Below are 12,722 nucleotides of genomic sequence, written 5' to 3'. Positions count from 1 at the left end.
AGCAAGTTCAAGCCCAGCCTGGGCTACTAGAGTGTCACCTACTCCTCCAAATAAACCAACAAAAGAACACAAGCCAGGTGTGGTGGTGTACACCTGTAATTCCAGCACACTGGATGTTAAGGTAGGACACTTACCTCAAGTTCAAGTCCAAGCCTGAGCTCAAGAGTAATTTCCAGGTCAGTCAGGACTGGCGCATGCCTTTAATCCCAGCACTCACTCCGGAGGCAGAGGTAGGAGGATCGCCATGAGTTCGAGGCCACCCTGAGACTATATAGTGAATTCCAGTTCAGTCTGGGCAAGAGTGAGACCCTACCTCACAAAACAAAACAAAAAAAAAAAAGGGCAGTGGCATATGCCTTTAATTCCAGCATTTGGGAGGCAGAGGTAGAAGGATCGCTGTGAGTTTGAGGCCAGCCTGGGTTAGAGTGAGACACTACCTTGAAAAACCAAAAACAACAACAACAGCAAACAAAGAGCGACACAGTAGTTCTCCATGGTCCCCTTGGGCCTTCATGGACTGTGATGCTGTGTGAGGACTCTGGACTCAGTAGAAATGTCTCATGACCACTGCTGACAGCCAGGCTAACCACGCTGGCTCAAAGGTGACTGCCTCTTGGAGTGTGTTTGAGGAGGGTGGGAGGCAGCCATGTTGGAGCCTCCCTTTGGCTGAAATGTTATTATTCTTAGAGGTCATCGGAGGTTGGCCTGGGGCCTGGTGGTGTCACGGTGACAAGTAAGAGTTTGGCAGGGTGCTCCTTGAATGGTGGGTGGAGGCTGGACCAAGGGTGGGCTCTGTGTCCCTACTGGGAGCTCGGAGTTGCTGGGCCCAGGAACAAGTCTGGCCCATGCAGCCTCCTTCCTCAGCCCCTGGAAGGAGTGAATTGTGTCCAGAGACCAGGACTCCCCGTGGTGTCTGGAAAACACTACATCAGGGAGGAATTTCCTGGTCATTTCTCAATCCCAGGGCCAGGCCTTAACCCTGGGGCTTGGAGCCCAGAATAGACCTCAGAGGCCACTCAGAGGCAGCCTAGGCTGTGGCCAAGAGCAAGAATGGCTCAGCTACACTCCTCAGGCCCTGCCTGTCCTCTCTGATAGATTCTGAATCTGGGTGACCTGCACAGGGACTCGTATCACCGCCGGACACCAAGAGAAGGGGGAAACTGGGTAAAGAAAAACAGGTAGAAACCTAAGTGTGCTTTGGTGGCAGGTGGATCTGAACTACAGGGGACTGAGCGAGGAGGGAACAGCAAGAGAGGGCAGGCAGAGGATGCTCAGAGCAGAGAGTGGGGTGTAAGCCAGGGAGAACAGGCATGGAGCCCGAGGGGGGCCTCTGGAGACCAGCTCAGGGGGAAGGAGGGCGTGGCAGAGAGGAAATGAAAAAGCTGGGGCGAGCAGGCAAGATGAGGAGGGCGGGCGGGCGGGCAGGGGAGGGAGAGGCTGACACAGAGATCTACGCAGCCCAGAGACACTCAGGCTGAGCTAGGAGCAAGCGACACAAGCCACGGAGGAGGCAGAGGTGAGCAGGATGGAGAACGGAGACGTGCATGGAAGGAGGGGTTAGAGGACTGGGCCTGTAGGGGACCACGAGACAGTGAGACAGCCGGGGGGACCAGCAGGCAGAAAGAAAAGCTACTCCGAGGCCCACCAGGAGATGGAAAAGAGGAACGCTGTTGAAGATCCCACCACAAGACAGACAGACGCCCCAGAGAAGTGAGAATTGACTGGCAGATCCCAGCTACCATAAGGACCGTGGCCAGTGCTCCGTGGCCAGTGGTGGACATCCAAAGTGGTCCATCCTCTTCCTCCCGCCCCCGGGAGCTGTCTTGTTGGAGGTACGGTGGCAGACAGCTGTGTGTGTGTGTGTGTGTGTGTGTGTGTGTGTGTGTGTGTGTGTGGAGATGGCAGACTCTTGCCGAAACCTCACCTACGTGCGGGATTCGGTCGGACCTGCCACCAGCACCCTGATGTTCGTGGCAGGTGTGGTGGGCAATGGGTTGGCACTGGGCATCCTGGGTGTGCGGCGGAAGTCACACCCATCGGCCTTTGCCATACTGGTCACCGGGCTGGCTGTGACAGATCTGCTGGGCACAAGCTTCCTGAGCCCCGCCGTGTTCGTGGCCTATGCCCGGAACAGCTCGCTGCTGGGCCTGGCGCGTGGGGGGTCGGCGCTCTGCGACACGTTTGCCTTCGCCATGACCTTCTTCGGCCTCGCCTCCACCCTCATCCTCTTCGCCATGGCCGTGGAGAGATGCCTGGCCCTCAGCCACCCCTACCTGTATGCCCAGCTGGACGGGCCACGCTGTGCCCGCCTGGCCCTGCCTGCCATCTATGCCTTCTGCATTCTCTTCTGCTCCCTGCCCCTCATGGGCCTGGGCGGACATCAGCAGTACTGTCCGGGAAGCTGGTGCTTCATCCGCCTGCGCTCCGCTCAGCCTGGGGGTTGCGCCTTCTCGCTGGCCTACGCCTCCCTCGTGGCCCTGCTAGTGGCTGCCATCTTTCTCTGCAACGGCTCCGTCACCGTCAGCCTCTGCCACATGTACCGCCAGCAGAGGCGTCACCAGGGCTCGGCGGTGCCCAGCTCCCGGGCACGTGAAGATGAGGTTGACCACCTGATTCTGCTGGCTCTTATGACGGGCGTCATGGCTGTGTGCTCCCTGCCTCTCACGGTGAGTGTCCCTTGTGCTCCGGCCTCGGTCCTCTGTCCATCAGGCCCATTTCACAGATGTGGAAACTGACGCCCCAAAGGGGCTTGGACCACAGCTTAGTGCGCCACCAAACAAGTCCCGACTTCCCCGGAGCAGTCTCTTCACTCTTTTCTGCCTCAAAAATTAGACTCCCCTGCCCTTTGTTTCTCCACCCCAACAGCCCCAGGTCCCCATAATCAAAAAGCACCCCTATATACCATTGAGGCCACAGCAGGAACTACTGTGGACAAGCTCCGGTGTGCTTTGCTGCCTCATATGCGTTTTCAGATAAATTGCAAATCGACTCCACCACCCACTGCAGAAGCACCAGGCAGGAAACAGCTTTTTTTTTTTTTTTGCATTAAAAGGCAATGCCCGTGGTTGTCCACGATCACTCAGAACCAAGTCCTACCCTGGTCCTCTCATTCCAGAATCTGCCCTTGTGCCCACTCCCTCCCTCCCCCTCCCATTTCCACTCTTTCAGCCCCAGCCCCTGCTTCCAGCAGGGCCACTCCCACAGCCCAGGGACAGTGACAGCCACTCTTCCCACAGCAGAATAAAGGTTGGGGGTGTTAAACCTTTTGAGGGTGATCAGTGATGGCTCAGAGGCTGGACAGACCCACGTACAACGGGGCTCTGTGCACAGTGTGGGTGCAAGGTGGTCCCAGAGAGTTCAGGTCCAAGCATCTGTGACAGCCAGAGGTAGGGTGAGGGGATGTCCCCCCAGCTGCAAAGTGTCCCACAGGTGAAGGGGTACCCAGATCCTCCACCCGGTCTCCCCCGCCCCAACTGCTGGCTGTTTCCTGGGGCCTTTCCCACCCCTCCGCCCCGGATGCACTCTTGGCTTGGTAACTCCATCTTTCCACATCTTACTTCCCCTCCAGCCGGCCTTGCTGAGAAGCGGGAGGTGGGGGCGCCAGGGGGGTGGGAAGACCAGGACTGGGATGCCTCCCCCGTTCTGATGCCTCCCCTGCCCCCTCAGATCCGTGGCTTCACCCAGGCCGTGGCCCCGGACAGCAGTGAGATGGGGGACCTGCTGGCCTTCCGGTTCAACGCCTTCAACCCCATCCTGGATCCCTGGGTCTTTATCCTTTTCCGCAAGGCCGTCTTCCAGCGCCTCCGGGTCTGGTTTTGCTGCGTGTGTCTCCGGCCAGGCCACGGAGACTCGCTGGCACCCCTCTCCAGGGCCACCTCGGGGAGCAGGGACCCACGGGGCCCCACTGATCTGCAGGAGAAGGAGGAGAGCTGGGTGCCCCTGCCGGCCTGGGGCACGGGGCAGGCGGGACAGGGGGCTCCTGTGCCCCCCCAGTCCCGCGGTGGTGGCAGCTCCATGGGTACGCCATCCAAAGGGGAGCCCCTGGTCGCCTGCTCCCTCTGCTGACATCTAAGGTAGCCCCGCCTGTGAGCTGCCAGGCCGGTGACCTGAGACCAGGAAAGCCAGGGACCTGGCTCGTGGTTATCAGTAGCCACATAATGAACCCCGAGTTCTGAGGGCTGGTCTGCTGCTATTTCTCCTTCAGGGAATTCGCTCCAGGCTCTGGGAGGAGAGTGAGGGACGCCGGGATCTTGGATTCTGGAGCTCAAGGATGGGTCTCTCAAAATAACCAGTGTCCTGGCCCAGCTGCTCTGCCCTTCAGCTCCCCATCCATCTTACTGTCTAAATATTTAGGAAGCAAAAAAATTCCCAGCAGCTTCTGTGTACTCAGGTCGGCTTGGGGTAGAGTTCCCATTTGTATCCATGAAGGGAGCCCCTGTCTGCCCACCCCAGGGCCCCAGGGGACACATGGTCATGCCCTCTCCCAAGGCATTTCAGGCACCACTGCCTTTCTCAGAAAACATCCCCGCTTCCCCCACCCCCGCTGCTTTTCCCATCCCCTATCCGACTTGGGGTCTTGAACCCCAAAGGGAATTGAGAAAGAAGGGGAGGACACTGTGTTGTAGGTGAATTGCTGGCCTGAGGAATCCCACAGCTGGGGAGGTGGGGGCTGTGCCTTGTAAACTTTTCAGGGAGAAAAATGGAGATGGTGATGTGGGGCTGGGAGGCTCCAGGATTCTAAGCAAGAATTCAGACCTAAGTCCCGAGCCTGTCCCCAGGTCTGGAACAAAAACTGCTTCTTTCTGGAGTCAGACCTCAACCTCATTGTCTTTGGAGCCCTTATAAAGATTCATTCAGCCGGGTGTAGTGATGACGCAATCCTTTAATAAACCAGCACTCAGGAGGCCAGGTCGGAAGAGCACTGTGAGTTCGAGGCCAGCCTGAGACAACAAAATGAATCCACGTCAGCCTGGGCTAGAGAGAGACCCTACCTTGAAAAAACAAACAAACAAACAAATAACAACAAAAAAAAGATTTCATTCATTCATTATTTAACAACATCCTTCCCCTCCAGCCCCACAAGTCAGATGGCAGGGGTCGTCTCTGGGGATGATGGGGATCTGCTGGGAAGACCAATGCTCAGCCTTTCCACATTCTCACGGCCAGCCCCTGGCCTCAGAAGCCAGGAATCCAGGGTGCTTGGGAATGAGGCAGGCAGTGAGCGGGCTGGAGGGTTGGGGAGGGTGAATGAGATAGTCACCCACCCAGACAAGCCCATCGCCCCCCCCTCAAATACATGAATAGACAAAATTAGGCCCAGCACGGTGGCACATGCCTTTAATCCCAGCACTCGAGAGGCAGAGGTAGGAGGATCATCATGAGTTCAAGGCCACCCTGAGACTTATATAGTGAATTCCAGGTCAACCTGGACTAGAGTGAGACTCTGCTTCAAAATAGCAGCAACAACAACAAAAAAGAAAAAGAACTCATAAATAGACAAAATTATTAGAAAAATAATGCCAGGCATGGTGGCACATGCCTTTAATCCTGGCACTTGGGAGACTGAGGTTAGGAGAGTTCGCCAGGAGTTCGAGGCCATTCTAGAGCTGAAGAGTGAGTTCCAGGTCGGTCTGGGCTAAAATGAGGCTCTACTTCGATAAAACCAAAACAATAAAAAGAAAATAAAAAGGGGGTGAGGTTGAGGTACAGGGGGTGGTGGCAGATGAAGACAGGAGGGTCAGAAGGTCCAGGTTATCCTCAGTTACGTAACAAGTTCAAGACCATCCTGGAATACATGAGACCCTATCTCAAAAACAAACAAACAAAAAAACACTCCCGGGGGTGGGAAGGGAGGGAATTACCATGGGATATATTTTATAATCATGGAAAATGTTAATAAAAATTTAAAAAAAAACCTCCCCCAGCCCCCAACACATACACACAACAAAACAGGTTGAAGTGATCAGTAGACAGGCATGTGGTTTCCTTTTGAGCTAACAACAGAGTACTGGGAAGTCGAGTGTGGTCACCTTTGCTGACTGTGAATGTATCAAACACCACCGAATTTGCAAGTGTTTAAAATGTTAACTGTTGTACTGCAGATATTTTATGATTAAAAAAAAACACATGATACCGAAAAATAAACCTGTTTAGAAACTTTCCTATCAGTCTCCACTGATTAGCAGGATTTTGGTTGGATTTAGCAATAAAAACTCAGTTGAGGGTTGGAGACAGAAAACAAGTCAAGCATGGCGGTGAGTACCAAGGGCTAGGAGGCCGAGGCTGTCCTTGGCTACGAAGCAGGTTTGAAGCTAGGCTGGGCTATAGGAGGCTCTGTTTCAAACAAAACAAAACTGCCAAGCAAACACACAATAAGTCCACTCATTTAAAAACAAAATAGGGGGGCTGAAAAGATGGTTCAGAAGTTAAAGGTGCTTGCTTGCAAAGCCTTCCAGCCTGGGTTCAATTCCCCAATATCCACATGAAGCCAGATGCATCAAGTGGCACATGCACCTGGAGTTAATTTGCAGAGGCAAAAGGCACTCATGTACCCATAGTCTCTTTTTCTCTCTCCCACTCTCTGCTTACAGGTAAAACAAAACAAAACAAAAAACAAAAAGACTTCAAAAGGGCTGGAGGAACGGCTTAGTGGCTAAGGCGCTTGCCTGCATAAGCCAAAGAACCCAGGTTTGATTCCCCATAAGCCAGATGCACAAGGTGGCGCATGCCTCTGGAGTTCATCTGCAGTGGCCGAAGGTCCTGGCACATTCATCCTCTCTATCGCTTTCTCTCTCTTGCTTGCTAATAAATAAATGAAATAAATAAACAAAAAATATTTTTAAACCTTCAAAAAATAAAAATAGCCGGGCGTGGTGGCGTACACCTTTAATCCCAGCACTTGGGAGGCAGAGGTAGGAGGATCGCTGTGAGTTCAAGGCCACCTGAGACTACATAGTAAAATCCAGGTCAGACTAGGCTAGAGTAAGACCATACCTTGAAAAACCAAACTAAATAAATAAATAATAAAAAAGAAGTCAGGAAGGATATATCAGAATGGGTCCTGCCTGAGTCATCAAACCCAGCTCTGTCCCAACAGGATCAGCTCCAAGTCTCCCCACCCAACAGTGGCTAGCAATGAAAGGATGGGGTGGGGCCGCCCTTCTCTCCCTGTCACCCCAGAACCACAAGGTGGTTCAGGACTCAGAACCTGCTGATACAGGCTGGACATGGGCTCCCATCTGATCTGACCTTTGGCATCAGGGTAGGAAAAGGAGGGGATCAATCATGTGAGCCGGCTTCCTACCCATAGGACCCAATGTCCCACTTGTTCCCAGACCTTCACCCCGCCTGGCCTGACCCGGATGTGTACCTGGCTTGCCAGGCCCGACGTTTTGCAGACAGCTCCTACTCCATCAGCCATGGACCACGCAGGAAGAGCTGGAAACTCGCTCTCACGCATGTCCTGACCCTAAGCTCCCCTCCGCCCACTGCCTCAACCCCAGTTCCAAGTCCTGTTGGAACCTTACACGGCCCTGCCTGCATAGCTCCAGGGCCCTGACCGTTTGGAGGTCACCCAGACCAACTCCCCTGGACCATGAGGCCGTGACATTTTGGGCGTTTACATCTTTGCTTATGGCGTTCGCTTTTCCAGGAGCAACTGTTTCTCCCCCCCATATCAAAACGCTGTGGGCTGGAGAGATTACTCAGCAGTTAAGGCACGTGCCTGAAAGGTCTGAGGACTCGGATTCAATTCCCAGGACCGACGTAAAGCCAGATGCACGAGGTGGCGCGTGGGTCTGGAGTTCCTTTGCAGTGGCTAGAGGCCCTGGTGCGCCCGTTCTTTCTCTCTCTGCCTCTCTTCTTTAAAAAAAAAAAAAAAAAAAAAAGATTTTATTTTTATTTATTTGAGACAGAGAAGGGGAGAGAGAGAGAGAGGGAGAATGGGCGCACCAGGGCCTCCAGTCACTGCAAATGAACTCCAGACGCATGCGTCATCTTGAACATCTGGCAAACGTGGGACCTGGAGAATTGAACTGGGGTCCTTACCCTTCACAGGCATGCGCCTTAACCGCTAAGCCATCTATCCAGCCCATCTGCCTCTCCTATTGAAAACAAAATTTTTAAACTGGGTGTGGTGGTTCACGCCTTTAATCCCAGCACTCGGGAGGCAGAGGTAGGAGGATTGCCATGAGTTTGAGGCTACCCTGAGATCACAGAGTGAATTCCAGGTCAGCCTTGGCTAGAGTGAAATCCTACCTCGAAAAGCAAAACAAACAAACAAAACAACAACAAAAAAGAAATGGCTTAGTTGTTAAGGCACTTGCCTGAAAAGCCCAAGGACCTAGGTTAGATTTCCTAGCATCCATGTAAACCAGATGCTCAAGGTATTGCACGCATCTGGAGTTTGTTTGCAGTGGCTAGAGGCCCTGGAGTGCCCATTCTCTCACCTACTGCTTCCTCTCTCAAATAAATAATAAATTATAAAATTTAAATAAACTGGGCATGGTGCTGCACATCTTTAATCCCAGCACTCAGGAGGCAGAGAAAGGAGGATAGCCAAGAGTTTGAGTCCACCCTGAGACTACATAGTGAATTCTAGATCAGCCTGAGCTAGAGTGTGACCCTACCTAGAAAAACAAAAAACCAAGAAAAATAAAACAAAGCAAAAAAAAAAAATTTTTTTTTTAAAATAAATAAGCTGGGTGTAGTGGCATATGCCTTTAATCCCGGCACTCGGGAGGCAGAGGTAAGAGGATCACTGTAAGTTCAAGGCCGCCCTGAGACTACATAGTGAATTCCAAGTCAGCCTGAGCTAGAGCAAGACCCAACCTCAAAAAAAATCACATATTTTAAATATTTAATTAATTTGTTTGAGAGAGGAGGGGAGAGAAAGAGGCAGATAGAGTGAAAGAGAAAATAGGTGCGCCTCGGCCTCTGGCCACTGCAAAGGATGCATGCACCACCCTGTACATCCGGTTTATGTGGGTCCTGCAGAATTGAACCTGTGTCCTTAGGCTCTGCAGGCAAACACCTTAACCACTAAGCTATCTCTCCATATAACTAAAAGGTGGAGGCATGGGGGGATGGACGGCTCAGCAGCTAAGAGCACTTGCTGTTCAAGTGTGAGGACCTGAGTTCGATCTCAGCACCATGCAAAAATCTGAGCATGTAGTGGTTGAGGCGTTGGCCTGCCAAGCCTAAGGAGCCAGGTTCGATTCCCCAGAACCCACTTTAGCCAGATGCACAAGGGGGTGCACCGTGTCTGGAGTTCATTTGCAGTGACTAGAGGCCCTGGCGTGCCCATTCTCTCTCTCTTTCTCTGGCAAATAAATAAAATAAATAAATAAATAAGAAAAATCTGAGCATGGCCATTCACACATGTAGCGCTAGCCCAGAGAGGGGCAGAGACAAGAGGATCACTGGGGTTCCCTGCTCAGCCCCCAAAATGACTGAGCTTAGGTTTCAGTAAGAGACCCTGTTTCAAGGAAATGAGGCAGAAGAGCCTCCTATGAGCTGTACATGTGTGTGATGGGTGTGTGCAGATGGGAAACAGTGTGTGTGTGTGGCAGGGGGCATTTTTAAAAAATTTTTATTTATTTATTTATTTGAGAGCGACAGACACAGAGAGAAAGACAGATAGAGGGAGAGAGAGAGAATGGGCGCACCAGGGCTTCCAGCCTCTGCAAACGAACTCCAGACGTGTGAGCCCCCTTGTGCATCTGGTTAACGTGGGACCTGGGGAACCGAGCCTCGAACCGGGGTCCTTAGGCTTCACAGGCAAGCGCTCAACCGCTAAGCCATCTCTCCAGCCCCGGGGGCATTTCTTGAAGGAGGCACAGGCTGGAAGGACATGGGCTGAGCAGAGAGAAGTATTTTTGTTATGATTTTAAGTTCTGACTGGCGTCCAATGCCTGGCTTGCTTCTCTGGCTTCTGCTATGTTGTTAATCTATTGTACTTTCCCTCGAGCCTGCTGTGGGCTGGAGGCTGATGTCTGCTGGGGATGTAGCAATAACTGGCACAGCCTTGAACCTACTTTGCTCACAACCCAGCAGGGCGACGACTGCATAATCATATCAACATGTGTTACAGGAAACGGTTGTACCAAGAAGGCATGGGACCAGTACAGGAAACTGCTACCATGTGGGGCAGGGTTCAAGAAAGGGCTGCCTACAAAGGGTCTGCCTCCTACCAGGGCTGACACACACAGATGGGACTGAAATAGACAGAGAAGGTAGACATGATGGGGACTGGGGAGATAGCTCAATAGTTAAAGGCACTTGCTTGTAAACCCTGACATTCCAGTTTCGATTCCCCAATACCCACAAAAAGCCAGATGTACAAAGTGGCACTTGTGTCTATAGTTCATTTACAGTAGCAATAGGTCCTGACATCCTCTTGCAAATAGATAAATTAAAAAAAAAATTCCTAGTCCTTGGGAGGCAGAGGTAGGAGGATCACTGTGAGTTTGAGGCCACCCTGAGACTATGTAGTGAATTCCAGGTGAGCCAAAACTAAAGTGAGACCCTACCTTGAAAAAAAAAAAGAAAGAAAGAAAAAAAGGTCAGGGGCTGGAGAGATGGCTTAGCGGTTAAGGCGCTTGCCTGCAAAGCCTAATAAGCATGCATATTCAAATCTCCAGGTCCCATGTAGCCAGATGCAGTGATGCAAGCATGCAATGTCTCACATGTACACAAGAGGGCGCACACATCTGGAATTCATTCACAGTGGCTGAAAGGTTCTGGTGTGCCCATTTTATCACTCTCTCTCTCTCTCAAAAAAAAAAAAAAAAAAAAGATCAGGCATGGTGGCCCACCACACCTTTAATTCCAGACCTCGGGAGGTAGAGGTAGGAGGGTAGTCGTGAGTTCAAGGCCACCCTGATACTACATAGTGAATTCCAGGTCAGCCTGGGCTAGATCATGACCCTACCTTGAAAAACAAAAAAATAAAATAAATTAAATTAAAACAAGCCAGATGTGGTGGTACACACCTTAAATCCCAACACTTGGGAGGTAGAGATAGGAGGATTACCACGAGTCCAAGACCACCCTGAGACTGACTGCATGGTGAATTCCAGTTCAGCCTGGGCTAGAGTGAGACCCTACCTTAAAATATACCACCAAATAATTAAAATTAGAAAGAGATGGACATGATGGCACCCATCTCTAATCTCAAGACTTGGGAGGTCAAGCAGAAGCATTGCCACAAATTGGGAGCTAGCTTGGGCTACATGAGATCCTGTCTTGAAAAATAATGAAGCTGGAGTGGAGAGAGGGCTTAGTGGATAAAGATTTTGCCTGCAAAACCAAAGGACCCAGGTTCAATTTCTTAGGACCCACATAGGCTGGATGTACAAGGTGACACATGTGTCTGGAGTTTGTTTGCAATGGCTGGAAGCCCTGGCATGTCCATTCTCCCTTTCTCTCTCAAATAAATAACAAATTTAAAAATATTAAAAAACAAAAAAGAAAAATACTAAGGCAGGAGATTTAGCATAGTGGTAGTCTTTGCCTAGGTTCAACCAGTGAGGAGATAAGGAAGACTTGGAGTGTGGCTCAGAGGTAGAACACTTGTCTCCACAGTGAGGGGCTGTGGGTGTGGCTCAGAGGTAGAGAGAGCACTTGTCTAGAATCCAGTGAGGGGCTGGGGGCGTGGCTCAGAGATAGAGCACTTGTCTAGAGTCCACAGTGAGGGGCTGGGGGCGTGGCTCAGAGGTGGAGCACTTGTCTAGATCCACAGTGAGGGGCTGGGGGCGTGGCTCAGAGGTAGAGCACTTGTCTAGGATCCACAGTGAGGGGCTGGGGGCATGGCTCAGAGATAGAGCACTTGTCTAGAATCCACAGTGAGGGGCTGGGGGCATGGCTCAGAGGCAGAGCACTTGTCTAGGTCCATAGTGAGGGGCTGGGGCGTGGCTCAGAGGTAGAGCACCTGTCTAGCATGTATAAGGTCCAGGGGTCCATCGACAGCACTGAAAACCAAGCGAAAACCTAACCCCACACACAGACACCACATCATGGTCCAGGAAGCTGCCACTGACTTGCCCTTCTGTTCTCATGGCCCCACCTGCTGGCCATATTGAGAGTGACACTTAGAAATGGTTTAGCTTCACTAGCTGTCTACTAGTGGGAAACAGGGAGAGCCTGGGCCTCGGCTGGACTCTCTCTAGACATGCAGGGGCCGCCTGAGGGCTGGCCCACATCTGTGAGCCTGGGCTGAGCACAGTTGACAAGCAGTCACTCCTTGGCCTGGAGCTGCAGCGGACAGCCCCCACTGCTGACCGTGGCCATTAGAAGCTGAGTGCTAGGTATGTCTTTGATTCATAAAGAACGGAAGATGGAAGTCATGATTATTTAATTATGTGGCCTACCTAGGAGCAAAAGTCTTCCCAAACATAGGGCCCTAGGGGAAAAGCAGTAGAAACACTTAGGCAGGGGATGCTGTGGTTACAGGCCTGGCATCTGGGATTCCAGCCAGGGCGGGGGTCTGACTGGTCAGGCTCTTCGAAGAGCCTGTGCATCAGCCCTTCACTCTGAGAGCTGACCTGCCACTGCATGCCCATCACACAGGCAGGGTTGAATTCTCACTGCAGTCCACCTGACCTGAAGGACCTAAAGCCACAAAGTAGATCATTATTCTCTACTTTGTAGGGTGGTTAGCCGGGGCCTCTGGGGAAGTCAAATCACGGCTCCAGTCGCCAGTAGGAGTGGTGGCGGCCCCTTTC

The 12,722-nt window shown here is 51.9% G+C and overlaps 1 protein-coding gene across 1 annotated transcript; it reads left to right on the top strand.

Moving 5' to 3' along the window:
• The first annotated feature begins 631 nt into the window (after positions 1-631).
• On the top strand, positions 632-5,392 carry Ptgir (prostaglandin I2 receptor). Its single transcript, XM_045133240.1, has 4 exons — positions 632-733; positions 1,096-1,178; positions 1,459-2,666; positions 3,667-5,392. The coding sequence occupies exons 3-4, from the start codon at positions 1,899-1,901 to the stop codon at positions 4,063-4,065; spliced, it is 1,167 nt and encodes a 388-aa protein (XP_044989175.1). The 5' UTR covers positions 632-733; positions 1,096-1,178; positions 1,459-1,898; the 3' UTR covers positions 4,066-5,392.
• The last annotated feature ends 7,330 nt before the right edge of the window (positions 5,393-12,722 follow it).

This window comes from Jaculus jaculus, chromosome 14 (genome assembly GCF_020740685.1).
Source record: "Jaculus jaculus isolate mJacJac1 chromosome 14, mJacJac1.mat.Y.cur, whole genome shotgun sequence".
Lineage (NCBI taxonomy): Eukaryota > Metazoa > Chordata > Mammalia > Rodentia > Dipodidae > Jaculus > Jaculus jaculus.
Note: the sequence above shows the minus strand (reverse complement) of the source record. Positions and strands in the feature narration are given on the sequence as shown.

Coding starts and splice junctions, on each gene's coding strand:
- Ptgir (XM_045133240.1), top strand. CDS start 1,899: ATGGCAGACTCTTGCCGAAACCTCACCTACGTGCGGGATTCGGTCGGA. Junction 2,667..3,666: donor TGTGCTCCCTGCCTCTCACG/GTGAGTGTCCCT, acceptor CTGCCCCCTCAG/ATCCGTGGCTTCACCCAGGC.